Genomic DNA, 19,454 nt, shown 5'->3' on the forward strand with positions numbered 1-19,454 from the left:
AACTTGCAGTATATCCGAGGTATGCCTCTAGTAGACTACCACAAACAAAGCTAGAAGGCTTATAATTTGTATGTATACAAATCATACAAATTATGGTCGCTGAAAAGGATTCATATTTAAAACACATAAGAATTCACTAAAAAATAGCATGAAAAAGACAGTAAACTATATTTTAAAAAAAGAAAAAAAAATTGGTCAAAGGATATAAGTAGATAATTCATGAAAGAGCAAACCTAAACTAAGGCTACCACTTTGTTGAACTCTAGGGACACTATCTATAGGAGTGCCCTGGAGGTATGCACCCCACAGGGTATGGTTTATACCATTATCATGTTAACTGGCTATCATATAAAGAGATACTCATTCTTCATCAGGAAATACAACTGAAAGCAATGACATACCACTTTGTACCCATTAGGTGGGCAAAATTAGTGATTTACATAATTAAAGCTTTTTACCATACATGAAACAGTGCATACAAATATATGTTAAATATAAGAGAACAGATGCTTATGTAAAGGAAAAGAATAGGACTGATGTTCAGGCTAAATGGAGAAAACAAGTGAGAGCCTCAAATAGACCAACAGTGACAATGTCATAAACTGAGGAGTATGAGTGACTTGGGACTTTGCTGGTGGTCCAGTGGTTAAGACTCCACACTGCCAATGAAGGGGACAGGGGCTTAATCCCTGGTCAGGGAACTAAGATCCTACATGCCATGTGGTACAGCCAAAAAAAAAGTTGGGCTTCCCTCATAGCTCAGTTGGTAAAGAATCTGCCTGCAGTGCAGGAGACCTGGGTTCAATCCCTGGGTCGGGAAGATCTCCTGGGGAAGGAAATGGCAACCCGCTCCAGTATTCTTCTCTGGAGAATCCCATGGACAGAGGAGCCTGGCAGGCTACAGTCCATGGGGTCGCAAGAGTTGGACATGACTTAGTGACTAAAGAGAAAAAGAAAGAGATGAGTGACCAACTTAGTGACTAAAGAGAGAGATGAGTAACTTAATTTTGTATACCTAAGATTAAAAGAAAAATGTTATAAAACTACGAGGTAATTTTAGAAAATGCAACTAATTCGCAGTGATGAAAGTTGCCTAAGGAAAAGGAGGGGAGCAGGAAGAAGAGACCAGACAGCAATGAGGAAATTCTTGGGGGCAACTGCTATGTTCATTATCTTTAAACATATTTTTAAAAAATCAGATCTTCTTCTGAATAGATAATATATTCCATATGCTAAAAACCTACATAAATGTACTTCTATTAGGACTATCTAAACAATCTCGTATTAGCAAATAATTGTAGCTTTGTACATATATTACCTGTGTCTGTCCCCTCTGAAATAATGATGATCCGTGAAGAATTTTAAACATATCTACCTCACAATTTATATTCCTAAGTGAAGTCAAATCTCGACCGTCACACCTAGAGTAATAAAGGAAATAATTATTTACAGCAGTGTTGAAAATCAGAAAAATCACATATTATCTCTTGATCACTACCATAAAGTTCTCTACTTGAACTGCATATCATAATCACCTTCAGAACTTTAAAAAATAATATAGATACCTGGGCCCCATCCTAAGTCCCACCGAATTAGAATCTCAGGGGCTGTGACCCATACACTTGTTAAAAAGCTCTGCAGGTAATTCTGACATGCAATCATGGCTTTGAAGCAATGCTCTACACATGAAGCCTAGAGAGAGACAGTCAAAACATATCAACAGAATCCACACACTTGTCAACAGGTATCCATTTATAAAATGAATATTATATAATTATTTCCTGTTATTTAAAGGAAAAAATCATAGTTTCTAGCTTTCAGCTAGTTGTCACTTTCAAGGAAACTTGCAGAGAGTACATGTTTCAATTCCATCAAAAAAGGATATTAAAAAAAAAAAAGGATATGTTTACCTTTTGTACTCATTCAAAATAATACTTCTAAAAACATCCTTTGTAGCAATATTGAAGGATTCTATTATTTCACAGGAATCAACCTCTGGAAATTTTTCTATAGAAGAAAGACAAACCAAAACAAAGATTTTCTCTTTTTGGAAGATAAAATTTCTCTTTAAATTCAGTGTCAAATCAGTTAACTATGGAATTGAGCCAAAGGAGCTGACTGAACATTAGTCCTCTAAGCAAAAGTTTTTAAGTAGGAGAGACACAACTATTATACCTTAACTGTACCATTAATGGGAACCTAGTTTTCTTTCTACCAGAACAATAGCACTTTATAATCAACTATTTCATTGTTATCTGCATATCCAGCCAACCATTTTATGAGAAGATTTAACTGATGTTTTTAAGAGTAGTCTCCTTCACTGTTTTGCTTTAGGAACTTTTATTTTAGTCCACAAATAGAGGAATAATTTTCTTTATACATTAAAAATCCCTACTGACTAGTTTTTTTTTAATAGATTTTCTTTTCTTTATTTTTGGCTGTGCTTGGTCTTTGTTGCTGCATGAGCTTTTCTCCAGTTGTGGCGAGCAGGTAGCGCAGGCTTCTCATTGTGCTGGTTTCTCTTGTTGTGAAGCATGGGCTCTAGGGCGGGACTGCTTCAGCAGTTGTGGCTCCTGAGCTCTAGAGCACAGGCTCAATAGTTGTGGTACATGGGCCTAGTTTCTTCACAGTACATGGATCTTCCCTGATCAGGGACTGAACCCATGTGTCCTGCATTGGCAGGCAGATTCTTTTATCAGTGAGGAAAGCCCCCTGCTGACTAGTTTTTAGCTAACAGTTATCAAGTTCTTTCATAACCCAGGTATTTTACATGTTTTTATTTAAATACCTTTAATCTTTATAGGAATCTGGGAGATAAATGCTATTACTGTTATCTCTGTTTTACAGAAGAAAAAACAGGCCTGAAGAGAAGCAAGTTGCCTGAGATCACCCAGGTAGTAACTGACAGCTGTGACCTGAATAAAGATGTCTGTCTAGGCTTATGCTTTTAAATGTTAAGCTACTTTATCTTATTATCTTAACAGTTGATTCATGCCAAGTTCTAAGCACTGTTCTCTTAAGCATTTAGTTTATTAAATATAACTTGAAAGTGGGCAGAACAAAAGAAGTGGCCACAGAGAGGTATATATTGTGTCTTTTTGTTAAGACGAGTAATTTTTAATATGAATTTTTATACTTTAACTAGGTTGCACTTAGAAAAATAATTAGTAACAAAACATTTAAAATATTATCCTATGAACCCAGAGAGTCAAGAAGGTATTTGACTCTGTGTTATTACTACTACTTTTCTTTTTTTACTGGAGTGGGTTGCCATGCCCTCTTCCAAGGGATCTTTCTGACCCAGGAATTGAACCCACATCTCTTATGTCTCCTATTTTGGGAGGCAGGTTCTTTACCAACAGCGCCACCTGGGAAGCCCCAGGACTATGTATTATTAAAATCACTTTCTTTTTAAATAAGGCAGCAGGTGTTCTACAACTTTTTTTTTTTTTTGCATTCCCCCCCCCAACTTTTTATTTTGTATTGGGGTACAGCTGGTTAACAATGTTGTGATAGTTTCAGGTGAACAGTGAAGGGACTCAGCCATGCATATACATGTATCCATTCTCCCCCAAACTCCCCTCCCATCCAGGCTGCCACATAACATTGAGCTGAGTTCAATGTGCTATTCAGTAGGTCCTTGTTGGTTATCCATTTTAAATATAGCAGTGTGTACATGTCCAAACCAAACTCCCTAACTATCCCTTCCTTCCTTCCTTCCCCCCGGCAACCATAAGTTCATTCACTAAGTCTGTGAATCTCTTTCTGTTTTACAAGTAAGTTCATTTGTATCATTTCTTTTCAGATTCCACATATAAGGGATGTCATATGTTATTTCTCCTTCTCTATCTGACTTACTTTTCTAATCCCTAATAGGATGAAATATAGTGAGAAAAGACCAAACTTTTTCAATGGCAATTACACATATAGATAATGGATATAGATAATTATAGAAATACATAATGGCCCTAATATTGACGTTAGCAGCAAAATTTTTGTCTTGAGATATGCAAGTGAGAGGATATTTGTCTATTAGCAGAAAAATTAACAAGAACTATATGTCATGCGTGGTACACATCAGTTTGTGTGACTGCTATTAAGCAGTAAAATCCTTTTAATAATTTTTAGAGAGAAAGATTCTCTAAAATCTAAATTTTATAATTCCATATGTTAATAACATTAGTTAACATTTACTGAACACCTGCTATGTGCCAGGCACAGATGTAAATGGTTTATTCATTCAGTCCTCACAAACCATATTAGAATTGCAACTTTATAAATTAAACTCAAGAATTTTAAAGAGTGTCTTTTAGGTTTTCATAGGACAGGATACAAGGATACCCATTTTGGAGTATAAGAGTTTGATCTAGAGAAGATTAGGAACACCTCAAAGCAGCATTTTTTGGTGCTCACTTTGGGTCAGGTGCAGTTCTTACCCATTCATAGAAGTCAGTTTAACAGTAACTTCAGGATGTATCATTATCACAAGTTTACTAAAGATAAAACTAAGGAGTAATAAGAATAACTGATTCTTAACAACTGAAATTTTAAAATCTATTATTTCCTTTATTTTTTTATACTAAAAGAAAAATAAAATTTACCTTTTAGTTGTTCCTCTGTATCTAATCTAATCTTGTTAATAGCTTCATCTCTGGAAATCTAAAAGAAAGTTGAAGTTCAGTTGTTATATATGGCTTTTATATTTAACATTTCTATTTTTTAAATTACTACACAATTAACACATTGTAATAGTAATCAGATTTCCCTAATGGTAATAGTCTTTAAAAGACTGCAACTGGTTACTGATTTATAAGAAATATTACCTGTTTAATTCATTTAAATGTATTCACACTCCCTTTTTCATAAAAATACGACAAATATTCATAAACAAAATTGTGTGAGCTATGACAAAAAAGAATTCCCAGAACAATTACATAAACAAAATTCAGGTATACCTACTTTATCATGTTCATGATCTGTAAAAACTGTGTAGAGTTTTTCCATGGCGAGTCTATTTTAAGCAAAAAGTAAAGGTCAGCATAATATGTAGAAACATTAGACAGTGTTTATTATGAACAAGAGTGAAATACTAAACAGGCTAAAATACTTAACATTTCATAATTAAAAATATGTATTTATTGCTCTGTAACACTGCTGCTGCTGCTGCTAAGTCGCTTCAGTGGTGTCTGACTCTGTGCGACCCCATAGATAGCAGCCCACCAGGCTCCCCCGTCCCTCGGACTCTCCAGGCAAGAACACTGGAGTGGGTTGCCATTTCCTTCTCCAATGCATGAAAGTAAAAAGTGAAAGTGAAATCACTCAGTTGTGTCCAACTCTTTGCAACCCCATGGACTATTCAGTCCATGGAATTCTCCAGGCCAGAATACTGGAGTGGGTAGCTGTTCCCTTCTCCAGGGGATCTTCCCAGCCCAGGGTTCAAACCCAGGTCTCCCACATTGCAGGCAGATTCTTTACCAGCTGAGCCACAAGGGAAGGAGAACACAAATTTCTTTCTAACATATTAGGGGAATCACTCACACATACCTTCTCTTAACTGTTCAATTAATTTCATCTTAGATTTTTCTCTCTTCACTCACTCTCATGGAACCAGTTGCTTTTTTTTTTCTATGCATTTTGGCTGTTATTGCAGGTAACCTTTGATTGGGTAGTGTTAAAACTCTAATCTCTAAGTAATGGCTGTGAGACTCATACTAAGGGAAATATTAACTTTTTCAGTTTATTTCAAGTGAAATGATTCTCTGGTCATTCATTCATAATTTATTGAGTACTTTATGTACAGGCACTATTCTACGACTGGGCATACAGTGGTGGCTGTATTTCTTTTTGAGAACCTCAAGTTTCCTTAGATATTCAAATATCTTATTCTTTATACTCTTCTTCCTTGACAGAGAGAGAGGAGAATTATCTTAATTTTGACAAGTACACTCACTCTCCCCTTTCCTTTGAGATTTAAACTTAGGTTCTTGAAGAGAGATATAGGTTTATCCTTCTAAAAGCATTAGACTGTTATTTATGGCAATGACTCTTAAAATAGAAAGCTGGTATTTAGGAAGTTATGTGTGGACACTGCTTCCATGAGAAGTTATTTCTGAGAGGAAATTAAATTTGGTGATACTTTCATATTTTCTTTTATACAGATGTTCTTACTTATGAGCGTGTTTGACAATCTCTGGCGAAGGGACAAATAACTTCTGAGGTGTCCTCTTGGTAACACCATTTTCTTTTACCAACTGCTGGATGCCTTGAATTATTTGTTGTGTATGTTTTACTCCCACTTTGATAGCATGGCAAAAGTCCTGCTGTAAAATATTCTCTGCAGAGGCTTCCAACATGACTAAAAAGAAAAAAAAAGAAAAAAGAAAACAAGACTGCCATTGAACCTTTTACCAATTTCCAAATGTTTCAAATTTGAATTTTCAAATGTCAAATTTACCATTTTTAAAGACCATGACATGACAAATACTACAGATCAATTTTCTACCTTTTTGATTTCTTTCCTCAGAATTAACACAATTCCAAAATATAAACAGTAGTAAATGAATAAAGAAACCTTGATATTTGAAGTTAAGTATATGTTCTTCATAAATTTACTGAGGAATTTCTCATTTAAAAAATGAAACAGAAAATGAAATGTGCACGCAATTTTTTGTAACAGCTCTGTAAGATATAATTCAAATACCATAAAATTCCATCCTTTAACATATACAACTGCATCTATTTTTAAAATGTATTTAAATTGAAAATTTTAAATATCAGCACAGTAGGTGTCCAATAACATTTCCTGTTTAACAATTATTTGATGTGACCTCTCACTTAATTTGGTCCTTGTCATATATTCTAATTCTTGCCTGGGTCAGGAAATCTTTGCAGTGATATTGTTTCAAGTTAGCCAACTAGAGGACCCAAGCTACTACCATAAAATGGTTGTTTTTAGTTTTGTAAAGTATAACTCCTGTGGAAAGCAGGCAAGCTCCAAAGTAAGGCTTCTAGCATTATAGCTTTGGTTTCTATAAGGCTGAATATGTGCGCCATTTCTGGCATTTCTCAACTTGTCCAAAGTCTAAGATCATATAATGCATAGCTACCATCAAACTAGTGTGTTTAACCACATCATGTTGTCATTAAGATTTATTATGGCTAAAAAGTCATAATGAATCACTTCTAAAAAGTCACTTCTAAGGCAGCTAAGCATAATCAAGAATGGAAAAAAAAATCTTATATGCTTTACATGTTGGAATTACATCAGTCAGCTAAAGCAGATCTGTGAAACTATAATGGAAGATCTAACATTTGTGTCACTGCTGTCTTGGAAAGAGGAGAAAGGTGGCAGGGCTGAAAAATACTGGGGGAAAAATAGCTGGAAATTTCCCCAATTTGGTGGAAATATAAACCTGCATATTCAAGAAGCTGAATAAACCCTACATAGGATAACCCAAGGGAAGACATATCATAATTAAACTTCTGATAACCAAAGACAAAGGAAAAAAAATCTTGAAACCAGCTAGAGAAAAATGACACCATACCCATATGGGAAAAGCAATTCAAACAACAGCAGATTTATCATCAGAAACCATGGAGGCCAGAAGGAGGAGGCATAATATCTTTCAGGTGCTGAAAGAGAAGAACTGTCAACCCAGAATCCTATTCCCAGTGAAAATATTTTAAGAGTGAAGGAGAAATCAAAACTCTTAAATGTAGGAGAAAGAAGAAAATGTGTCACCCTGAAATGGCTAAAGGAAGGTCTCTAAACAGTAAGAAAACAATAAAGGAAGAAACCATATTAAGAACATATTAAGCAGAAATATGGGTAAATACAACACACTGGAATACTTGTCTGGAATTTTCTAAACTGTTTGATGGTTGAAGCAAAAATTGTAACACTTCCCTGTTGTGGTTCTAAATGTAGAGAAATATTAAACAAATATACATGGAGGAGGATCAAGGGAGGTTAGGTTTCAGTTATTCACTTGAGGCACAAAGAAGCTTCCTCTGATACCATGATATGGAGATGGTTATAGCCTTTCTCTTATCTGTGTTCCCATGACATCTCCTCTCCCTTTCACAGAATTGGAGATTTAAAAACATGCATTTAATGTATGTAAACTGTACCTCAGTAAATTAATTTTAAAAAAAGCATAGGAACAGGTCAGAACAGCAGCTGGAAGGCTGCCTACTGGGTTTCTGTGGCATGCTGCAGATACAGTAAAGATCCTTAGTTCATTCCTCCAGTATCTCTTTAAAATTAGAGTGGTTCAGACACAAAGGCAGATAAACATATATGACCATTTAGAAGATGGTTTATTTTGCATCTTAACAGTAATATTAACCATCTGCTTACTAGATTCTAGGTACTATGTTGGGTACTCTACAAACCTTGACTCTAATCTTCATAATGGCCCTATAAAGTAGCCAAATCAATTTACTAATTGATAAATTATTAAATTTCTTTTTTTACTAATTTTGCTGAAAGTTACTAACTTTCAGCAGAAAAATTTCAGATATAGACCAACTGAACTTCAAATAGCAAACCAACACTCTACTCAGGGCCCTTTTTGAGATGCTCAAATATAATATAGGGGTCATTCATTATTCACAGCCTCCCCAAATCTTTAGAATCTTCTCTATATTATGATAGTTCCCCACCTTCACCTTTAAAAGGGAGGGTGACTTACTCAGTGGGCACACATCTTTTTACTATTCCTCCTGGTCCCTTGCCCCTGCCTGTTTTTTCCCCTCCTGCCTGTAAGTAAGATAAGTTGGCCAGAGTTCTGTTAGCTAGAGTTCTGGAATCTCATGGTCAGAGAAGCCTGGCAGGCTACAGTCCATGGGGTTCTAAGAGCCGTACACGACAGCAACTACACCACCCCTGGTAGCCAGAACATAGCCATGAAGATTGGTAGCCAGTACACAGCCAGGAAGATGCGAGCAACACCCTTAGCATAGCAGAGTAGAAAGCTATAATTCCTAAGACATTAGGGGAGCTGCTTTAACTGTCCTGGACTCATTATCTCTGAATTTTTGTTACTTGAGAGAAAATAAGTTCCCATCTTGTTTAAGCCTTGTTATTTAGTTTAACCACACAATTCCTAACTAACATGTAGATAACACACAATTCCTCTTTCATGTATTTTGTGTATCATCTAGTTCTAAGTCATTATGAACATTCCAAAAGAAGCAGCTGGAAATGAGGTATTTCACATGTTAACTGAACAAAAAAGGCACTAAAAGTTTAATAAGTTTACATTTCATCAAAATGTTCCCACATCAGAAGATTCTGTGTCAAAAAGTTCCAGACAACAAATATCAGGTAGCAGGATAAACTAAGAGACCTTATTTGTCCAAGGTTGCATGGTTAACTATGGCAGATGCTGGGTTTCAAACCCAAGTCATTCTGACTGTTAAAGGCTATTCCCCTTCAACAGAACCAGCCTCTGATTTTTGATCATGTTGATTATGGCATTTTAGCTGGAAGGAGTAAAGGTGACCCATGGTCCAGTGCATATTTTTATCACTAGTTTCCTATGAGGAAATATGATACCTCTTTCTCAGAGGACAACAGGCTTAGAATGACTGCATTAGCTAAATTAACATATTTAAACTAATAAAACAATTTATTTACTACCAGATTTAAAACTTCAAATTTTAGAATAGCTTATCAGTCTAAAAATAATTACTAAAATTATCTTAATAAAGATTTTTGTATTTCAATTAGTTATATAACATTCTATAATTCTAGGTATTGTTTGACATGAACAAAGAGCACTACCAAAATAGGGCAGCAATAAAACAAAACAAAAATTTTTATGGCTAATTAACAAAACACACATACATTTTTAGAAGCCAAAACCTGTACATAAAATCCAGAACAAATCTACCACATAAACTACTTACCAATCTGACTTTTAGGTGCTCCAGTAACCACTAAATTTAAAGTACTGTTAGCCATTTCTTTTCGTGTTGGGTTAACTACACATTCTCCATCAATCATTCCTATTCGTACTGCCCCTAAAATATATTAAAATATTGGCAATTGTTTAATAAAAACTCAGTTTTCAAGACATTCCACTTATGGCTTCAATCCCTACCTTCAACTGTGACCACAATAAAATCGATGTTTCTATCGTGGTATTTAAGGACCATTGACAATACTACCTCACCCTATCTTCTGGCCTCACTGGGTGACTCAAGTTCAGCATTCATCTCTAATTATGCTCGTGGTCTTTTCCTAGTCTTGACTGTATTTTATCTTAAGACAAGTGCTTACCCTCTGATCCTGCTAAGGTACAGCATAAATGTCAGTGACTCTTGAGAAACCCTCTCTGACACCTAACTACACAAATATAAACCTGCCCTTCTCTATCATTTTCTTAACACTCTGACTATACTTTTATAGTATTGTTTATAAAAAATTATTTTGCTCATGCTGAAACCAAGAACTGTCTCATTCATCTCTGTACTGCTGATACCTAGTCTGCCTTAGTTCTTTCATTGCTAAGTCCAATATTGGGCATTTAGGACACTCAATAATTATTTATCTAAGAAATCATTTGTAAATTGCATGAATACAACTTACATGAGCTGTAAATTACAAACAAGTTTATATTTCACTATTATCTTGAAGCGAGTGTGTACCCTGACAATTTCTCAGTCCAAAAATAGAGGAATTCTTCAAACAGAAGAGGCAACTAAGAAGTCAGAGTATCTGAGAACATAAAATAATCTCTAACACATAACATATTGCTATAAGAAACAAAACCCAAAGCAAAGATAAAAGTGACTTAAAAGATCTGAAAGGACTCTTCTTAGAATGTCATTTAATCAGACTCCCCAAGAAACAGTAAATCAAAGCTAATAAATCTATGTCCTTGCTATAGCATGCTCACTCCAATTTTTTGAAAAAAATATGTTTCTTCAGTGATCTTAGCCAAAAAGCTGAGAAGTCATAGAAAAAATGTTTTTTATTTTCAAATCCTAACTTACCAATAGGTCCATTCCAAGGAATATCTGATAATGAGAGGGCTACAGAAGCTGTAAAAAAGAAAGAAAATAAAAGCTGAAATAAAAATATTTCATTGCTTAAAAAAGAAAATTAACAGTAATAATTTTAATCTTTATTTTTATACTTACCACCATTAATTGCTAGGACATCAGGTTCATTAACACCATCTACTGCTAACAGATTACAAAGGATCTAGGGCAAGGGAAAAAATGCAAAGCACTTAAAAATCTACTTGATTTGGGAGGATTATCATTTGGAACAACATTTTGGCCTAAAATATAGGAAAACTATATGATATGGTTCAAAGCAAGAGCTTTGTAGTCAAACCCCTTACTTCTATCATTTAACTACATGCTTGACCACAGAAAAAATTACTTAAGCCTCAAAAGTTTCCTTATCTTTAAAAGATAAAAATAATGGTATCTTCCTAAAAAGTTCTTAGGAAAATTATAGAAAATACTGTGTATAAATTATTTATAGTACTGAGCAGTAAATGTTAGTTAGCTATGTTAGTAAATGTTACATAAAAATATTGTCATCTTCTGTTTGTTAAGCATAAGACAAATTACATTGTAATAATATGCTTATGTCATGTACTTAGGAAAATAACTTCTCGAGGCAGTGACATTCTGACAGGAATATTTGCAAGGCATATTTATTTTTTCACACATAAAATAGTTAATTAAAGTATATAAATGGGTCGCTATTACAAAAGAAGGTAATATTCAGAAAGTAACAAAATATAACAAAGCAGAAGTTTAGAGAACCCAATGATAAAAAATAGGTAATAAAGACTATGTTGACAGTCCTATGTCTGTTACTAATATGACCTTCGAGGCCCAGTCTGAACTGTCCCCACCCACCTCAATTACTCTAACCTTTTTTCAAATTTACCAATTTCTTTCCTGCCCAAGGATTTTGTGCTTCCTGTTCCATCTTCCTCCACTCCTACATTGGTTAATTCCTACTCATAATTCAGGTATCAGCTCATACTGATACCAAATAAATGTTAGGTTTTAAAAAGTAATGTAAACTGCAGCAGCATCACCAAAAATTCTTATTTTATACTGTTATAATGTTTGGCCTAGGAAGTATTAAATAGAGATTACATCTTTTTCTTTTCTTTACTGACCTGGAAACAAATAAACCTAAAACAGAACATACCTGTGTATCATAAAAGTAGCCAGCTGGAAAGAGAGGTCTAATTGAACGATCTGCCAAAAGAAAAAAAAAGAGGTTAAATCGTTACTAGCAGAAATTGCTTAACAATTCAACACTTTTCCCTCATTAAAGACCAAGCTAAAAAGTAATGTAACTAGCCATTTAATAAAACAAAACAATAACAGCAAAAACAAAACCCTTGGACTAATTTACTCACAGGGACACAGATAAATATTAATAGACACCAGGTCCTAAAGATGAAAAACCAGCAGGACTGGAGCACCCAAGTGTAAAATTGGGGAGCGACTTTTCATTCTGGTTCCACAGACATCAGAATTCATTGCTTAATTGTTATTTATTTATTTAAGCAGAGGAAAGAGGCTTAAGACCAACAGCACACCAAAATAAAACCCTTCCTTGGAATCCTTGGCATGTGTATAAATATAGAGTAGAAATTTTGGTTAGAAGAACTATAAACTACAAATGATCCCATGATATTTAAGGATATCAAAGATTTGAAAAATCATAAACATATTTCAGTAGCTGATGAATATAACACTTTCAGGAATTACTATGCTGAACATACAAATGAAAAATACTTAGGACAGGTTCAACAGAGTAGAGGTGTGGGCCACAGAATTTATATGATTAATAGAGATTCATTCATTTGGTCAACAAATATTTGTTGAATGCCTCTTTTGTTCCAGGGAGTATGCTAGGTATAGGGGATTCAGTATTAAACAAAAAGTTTTTTCTCATGAAGCCCACATTTGAATCAGGGGATACAAAAAGTAAATAATCTTAGGTTGTGTTAATGTAATGAAGAAAATTTAAGAGATATTATAGAACACAGATGGAAGAGAAGAGATACTAACACAGGTATGTATATCAGAGATCTTAGTATCTTACCTATTACTCGACTTGTAAGAATTTCTTTATCAGAAGATCCAATCTCTCTTCTGAGATAGTTTGTGGGAATCCTACCTGCTGCAGCAGCCTTCTGTCTATAGTCAACCTGAAGGAGTGAAGAAAAAAAAATGCTGTTCCTTTGACTGACTTTTGTAGTAGCAAATTTTCCCCAAGAAATTACTATGGAGATAAAATTGTCCTGAGGTTGCCAACAACATACTCCTAAGACTAAGAGTGAATATCTTGCTTACTTTTAGTGTTTTGTATCTCTTAGAGAAAGGAGAGATGACAGAAATATTCAGTAAACTGATTTTTTTAAAAGCCTTCCACTACCCAGTTAGATGACTGTATAGACTCAATACTTCCCACAGTAGCTTATCCTGGTCAAGTTCAACACTGCCTTTTTTTTGTATCAACTCTTTAACTGCATTTCCCTTATCATAATAAAAGAAGCCATAAAATACTATTTTCACCAAAAATATACTTGTAGACTCATACAAAGGGAAATCTACAAAAGCAATGAATTCATTGCTTACTAAACATCAAGGTACTTGTGCACTTCCACTGTTTCTGTCAACTTGATAAACCTGGATCTTTAAAAAAGTATGATGACCACTGATATAAGAACTGGTTATGAAGCTCAGTTTAAATTCTTTTAATGACTCAATATCAAACAATTAAGGAAAATCCTTTATTGTGCAAAGTTTACAATTTGTACTCACTAGACATTGGACAAAAATATTATAAATTCTATATTTATTCTATATTACAGTTCAGAAAAATCAGCAAATACTTACCACCAAAGGCATGAATTGGGAAGGTGAAGGTTTTGTTTTACTGACTGCTGTGACCATCACTGCAGTGTCACCTGACTTAAACATAAACAACACTGGTAAATTCCTTTAAAATTAGATATTAACATATAAGCAGTTATTCATATAAGACTGAATCCTCCCTCAGTTAAACCCAAGGAAAGAGAATTGTTATTCTGTGACACTGTGACTATGAAAATAATTATTCACAAGCAGTCCAATCTTAATCCCTTCTGCATAATCATGATCTATATTAGAATAGTCACTAAGTTTTTCAAAAGTAACAGAACTAAAAGGGAAAAGGCTCACTGATAGCTTAGTCACATCCAATCATATTTTCTACTTTTTATTAGGAAATTTAGGCTATAAATAAAAAATTATTACTATTGAAGAAACCAGTAAAATTACTTTCTCTAGAAAAGCATTACAGAATTTATTAACAGAATAAATTAGAACCCCAAGTTTGGAAGAGACCTTAAAGGTCATTTAGTATATCTAGTCCTCCGACTCCCCGGTTGTCTGGAATGATGCTGACACTACAAATGGTCTGAATTAATTTCCAGTACCAGAATTCTAAGAAGTTACATGATGTCACAAAGATATTCAGTACCAGTCTCCATAACCATTTTTAGGATGAAAATTTAACAATTTGGACTTTTTACCTGTACTACAGCAGAGCCATCTGCAAATCTGGCCAGTTTTCCAGAGGATATTTCTAATTTTCTGTTCAAAATAAAAATCCAGTACAAAAGGACTTAGGTCATTAGTACAATTCCTAACTTAGAATAAATCAGTCAAAGATTCTAAAGAACTAAAGGTCCCATAGGCCTCCAACTACCAACAAACAAACAAAAAAGGGACAGAGCTCACTATCATTACCGAAGATTCAAGGGGAGGTTAAGATCTCCTTTATAAAAGATACAGAAACCAAGGCACAGGAGTAATTTGAATGACAGAGTATTTCTGAAGGGAAGAAGCTCCTTTCTTAAGGTTAATTTCCCATTTATCACATCTTTTGTCTCTTGTCTTACCATTCTTGCCTTGTTGACGAAAGTAGCCTTTTAACACACAAACTTTATCATTTCTCTCCTTAATTCCTTTAAAATCTCCCTCATTGCCTTTAAAATATAAGCTCCAAAATTGCCAACAGAAACTTTCATGTTCTACAACAGTGCCAAGATAAGTCAGTCTTTTCAACCAATGGTGCTGGGACAACTGGATATCCATATGCAAAAAAGGTGCTAAAAGTTGGACCCTTTCCTCATATTATAAATAAAAATTAACTCAAAATGGATTATTGACATAAATGTAAAAATTAAAACTATAATACTCTAAGAAAAAACACATGAGTAAATCTTCATAAACCTGGGTTAGACAACATCTTCCTATAGATGACATCAAAAGCACAAATAAAAAGGAAAAAAAAATAGATAAATCTCACTTAATCAAAATTAAAAACTTTCATGCTACAAAGGACATCATCAACAAAGTAAAAGAAAATCTACAGAGTAGCAGAAAGTATTTGGAAATCATATACCTGATAAGGGACTTGTATCTAGATTATGTAAAGAACGCTTACAACTCAAAAAGAAACCCAATTTTATAAACTGGTAAAGGATTTCAATGTTTCTTCAAGGAAGATCAACAGTACTGCATGAAAATATGCACAACATCATTAGCCGCTAAGGAAATGCAAATCAAAACCACAATGAGATACTATTCACATCTACTAGGATGGTTATGATGGGTATGTGTTGATGGGTGTGAGGAGAAATTGGCAGTCTCATAGACTGCTGACTGAAATGTAAAATGGTGCACCTGCTTTGGGAAGTAATCTGGCAATTTCTCAAAAGGTAAAACACAGAAGTACCCCAGATGTTCTCAAACACAGGCTTGGATTAATAGTCAAATACCAAATCCTCCCACTTTCTTTGTCCTTTCTGTTGATCTACACAATGTCTCCTTTAGGGGTCCCAGACCACCTACCTGGGGAAGGCAATGGCACGCCACTCCAGTACTCTTGCCTGGAAAATCCCATGGATGGAGGAGCCTGGAAGGCTGCAGTCCATGGGGTCGCTAAGGGTCGGACACAACTGAGCGACTTCACTTTCACTTTTCACCTTCATGCATTGGAGAAGGGAAATGGCAACCCACTCCAGTGTTCTTGCCTGGAGAATCCCAGGGACGGGGGAGCCTGGTGGGCTGCCATCTATGGGGTCGCACAGAGTCGGACACGACTGAAGCGACTTAGCAGCAGCAGTAGCAGACCACCTACCAGATAGTTCTGCCTTGGTGACTGACCTAATTTAAACTTTTTTCCCCCTAGGTGGTTACTTTCCATTATGTCTCATGATCTCAGCTGGTGTCTAACTGACACATGTAATTTTTTCCTGTATTTTATGGTGATTTTACCTCTTATCAATTTACTTGCCAATATTTTAATGTATAAAATATCTCCAAATATATATAAAAGATTGTTAACATATCAGTGGCTTCTGGAATTGGAACTGGGTGGCTATGGAACTGTATGAGAAGATTTTTGAGCTTTTTAAATATTGAATGAGTGAATACCTAATCAAAATATACTTTTGAAAAAAATAATAAAAAGGGTAAAATGAGAAAGGAGGTCCTACTGGTGGGCAAGAGTAGGAGGAGACAGCTTAGGAAGAGAGAAGGGAAAAGAGGAGCTAACTATCACAGGAAGTAGAACTCCAGGGAGAGAGAGAGATTCAAGTATTTTTGGAAACACTTGCAAAATGGTATGGAATGTAAACACCTTCCTCTTAGAAAAATTCAGTGGTTCAAAACTCACGCTACCCCACCCCCACTCCCGCAAAAAACAAAACAAACACCCACCTTTATGATTGGGCCTTGCCTCTGCTGCCAAACTCATATTTTACTTTTCACTCCATCCACAGTGAGTTATTTGTAGCTAGTCAGTACACTCTCTCACTTCTCTGCAATTGCACTTGCCATCTTCTCTGCTACTTTCTCCTTGATAATTCCTTTTTGAGTTTCAGGATTCACCTTCAACAGCAAGCTTTACAGTGGGATAAACACCCCTTTGTGCTCCTTCAGCACGCTATTCATACCTTTCCCACAAACTGATTTTCTCAGCACTGAATCTGTGTTCTTCCTCATCAGACTATCTCTAGTTGCCTTGGAACTCAATATAGTAAATGCTCAATAACTTGCTGAAATGAAAATTACTACAAAGTTTATTGTGAGTAGTAAAGACATTTACCACAATAGTATACACCCTTCTAGGACATTGTAAAGAATACATATAATAAGTATCAAGTTGGTGGTACAAAGCAGTCACCCAAAAAAGTTTGTTGCAAACTTATGACAAAGAAAATAATTGACCCAGCAGGTATGAGATTTATGAATTTCACTGCTACAACACATGACACAGGTTTAAAAATAGGTTACAAAAAAAATCCCAGTTGACTAATAAATCAGATTCAAAGTAGACTATTTATCAAAAATTTGGAGGGCAAACCTAACCTTGTTGTTTTGAGTCCCTGCTGCTGCTGCTAAGTCGCTTCAGGCGTGTCCGATTCTGTGCGACCCCATAGACGGCAGCCCTCTGGCTCCCCCATCCCTGGGATTCTCCAGGCAAGCACACTGGAGTGGGTTGCCATTTCCTTCTCCAGTGCATGAAAGTGAAAAGTGAAAGTGAAGTCGCTCAGTCGTGTCTGACCTTTAGGGACCCCATGGACTGCAGCCTTCCAGGCTCCTCCGTCCACGGGATTTTCCAGGCAAGAGTACTGGAGTGGGGTGCCATTGCCTTCTCCAGTTTTGAGTCCCTAGTGCCTAACAAACAGTAGATGTCTGTGTAATGAAATGTTCTGGGGCATTTCTTCAGAGAAGAATAAATTTTCAGTCCTTGAAGAATGGAAGAGATATCTTTTCCCTCAAAAATCAGAATCAAAGAATGCAAGAGGTGGAAAGAAAGACCTTAGAGATTATCTAGTCTAGCAGTCAACAAACCACAGCTCTTTTCTTTTTATAGTCTTTAACCTAACAACTTTTTTTTTTTTTTTTTTTTACATTTTTAGAGGGTATGTAAACGCATATGATTACGTGACCTACACACAGTAGGCAAAACCGAAACACCCAGCTTTATGATTTGGTCTAAAATATTTACTATCTGACCCATTATAGAAAAAGTTTGCTGACTCTTGATTTAATAAAAGTCTCCTCATTCAGGGGAGTGGAAGGAGTGGTGACATAACTTGTTCAAAGATCATTAAGTCAGGGAGGAATTGTTGGATTCAAAGCCAGATTTTCTGACTTTTGTATGAACTAGAGTCAACGTTTTTTAAAAAATACATGTGAAAAGTATATATAAAGTATTAGAAGTTTCATTTTTTAAAATGAATCCCATACTACTTTTATAAAAGTCATTTTAGAAATGAATTCTGGCAAACAAACCCCAAGAGAAAGTATCAATTTGAAACACAAGTTTAAAATCCACCTAGTCTCATAAGAGTAGCTTTGACTGACCCTGAGAAAGTTACCTAAGCTTCTCTGAGCCCCTGTAAAATGAGAGTAATAGTACATTTACTATAGGCTTCCCAAGTGGCTCAGACCGTAAAGAATTTGCCTGCAATTCAGGAGACCTGGGTTAGGAAGATCCCCTGCAGAAGGGAATGGCAACCCACTCCAGTAATCTTGCCTGGAGAATTCCATGGACAGAGGAGCCTGGCTGGGGTCGCAAAGAGTCCGACAGGACTAAGTGACTAACACTTTCACAGGCTTTAACAGAGTATCATATAACCAGCGTCAACAAACTGATTTTGTTCTTCCCTTCCTACCCGGAGTCATACGGGCCAAGCTTCTTAGGCAGTAAACTGGATTGAAGGACTTAAGCATCAATTGTTAACGCGTTATCTTTTTCATTTCATAGCCGAGGAATCACCAAAAGTAAAGAGAATGGAAATCAGGTGGGCAAACTCAAGTTGGGGAAAAGAAGCTCGGAACAGGGAGGGAGGGAGGAAGCAGCAGCAAAGGGCACGGTACTGAGACAGCAAGAGAAGTAGGGGGATGGGGGTGGGGGTACCAAGAAACAGGTTCCAAACACGGAAAAGGGAATTTGTAACTTAGGTTTAGGGTAAAGAGACTTGGGTTGCCGGATTCGTACTCTAGGAAGTGAATGTACTCGGACCCGCCTTGTGAATGGGCAGAGAACACACACAGTTCCTTACCTTCTGCCTAAGTCCACGGCCACGGATCGCAGCCCGGTGCCACCCCATAGTGCTCGCACCTGTAACTGGGTGAGTGTCCTATCCCGCCCTGGCAGACGGAGGGGACCATCGCTCAGAGGCCGCAGCCGGAGACACGAGCAGCAATGCCTGCAGGCCGCCATGACACCTGGCACGCGAGCAGCCCGGGCCGCGCCCTGATTGGCTTACTCGGCAGATAGTGGGGCGGAGCCTGACGCAGTTTCGTTTCCGCGGTACCGGGGGGAACGCCGGGGAAGCGGATACCTGGCCGCTTTCTACGAAGCGTAGAGAGGGTCAAAACTATCTGAACGCAGTTGCGACAAC

At 36.1% G+C, this 19,454-nt stretch overlaps 1 protein-coding gene across 4 annotated transcripts in view; it reads right to left on the reverse strand.

Moving 5' to 3' along the window:
• PNPT1 (polyribonucleotide nucleotidyltransferase 1) overlaps positions 1–19,309 on the reverse strand; it is a 40,110-nt gene extending 20,801 nt beyond the window's left edge. The window contains exons 1-13 of one of the 4 annotated variants that reach the window (XM_006068870.4): positions 19,113–19,309; positions 14,565–14,625; positions 13,888–13,962; positions 13,091–13,196; positions 12,185–12,234; positions 11,149–11,212; positions 11,002–11,049; positions 9,913–10,026; positions 6,169–6,355; positions 4,960–5,011; positions 4,602–4,659; positions 1,911–2,007; positions 1,319–1,421 (exon numbers count right to left, since the gene is read on the reverse strand). In XM_006068870.4, coding sequence (XP_006068932.1) covers positions 1,319–1,421; positions 1,911–2,007; positions 4,602–4,659; positions 4,960–5,011; positions 6,169–6,355; positions 9,913–10,026; positions 11,002–11,049; positions 11,149–11,212; positions 12,185–12,234; positions 13,091–13,196; positions 13,888–13,962; positions 14,565–14,625; positions 19,113–19,273 — 1,176 coding nt within the window. In that variant the 5' untranslated portion in view covers positions 19,274–19,309. Of the gene's footprint in view, positions 1–1,318; positions 1,422–1,910; positions 2,008–4,601; positions 4,660–4,959; positions 5,012–6,168; positions 6,356–9,912; positions 10,027–11,001; positions 11,050–11,148; positions 11,213–12,184; positions 12,235–13,090; positions 13,197–13,887; positions 13,963–14,564; positions 14,626–16,758; positions 16,898–19,112 lie in introns of those variants that run through there. The other 3 variants (XM_006068871.4, XM_044925924.2, XM_044925923.2) reach the window with 3 other exon arrangements.
• Between the last annotated feature and the right edge of the window lie 145 nt (positions 19,310–19,454).

This window comes from Bubalus bubalis, chromosome 12 (genome assembly GCF_019923935.1).
Source record: "Bubalus bubalis isolate 160015118507 breed Murrah chromosome 12, NDDB_SH_1, whole genome shotgun sequence".
NCBI classification, from domain to species: Eukaryota; Metazoa; Chordata; class Mammalia; order Artiodactyla; family Bovidae; genus Bubalus; species Bubalus bubalis.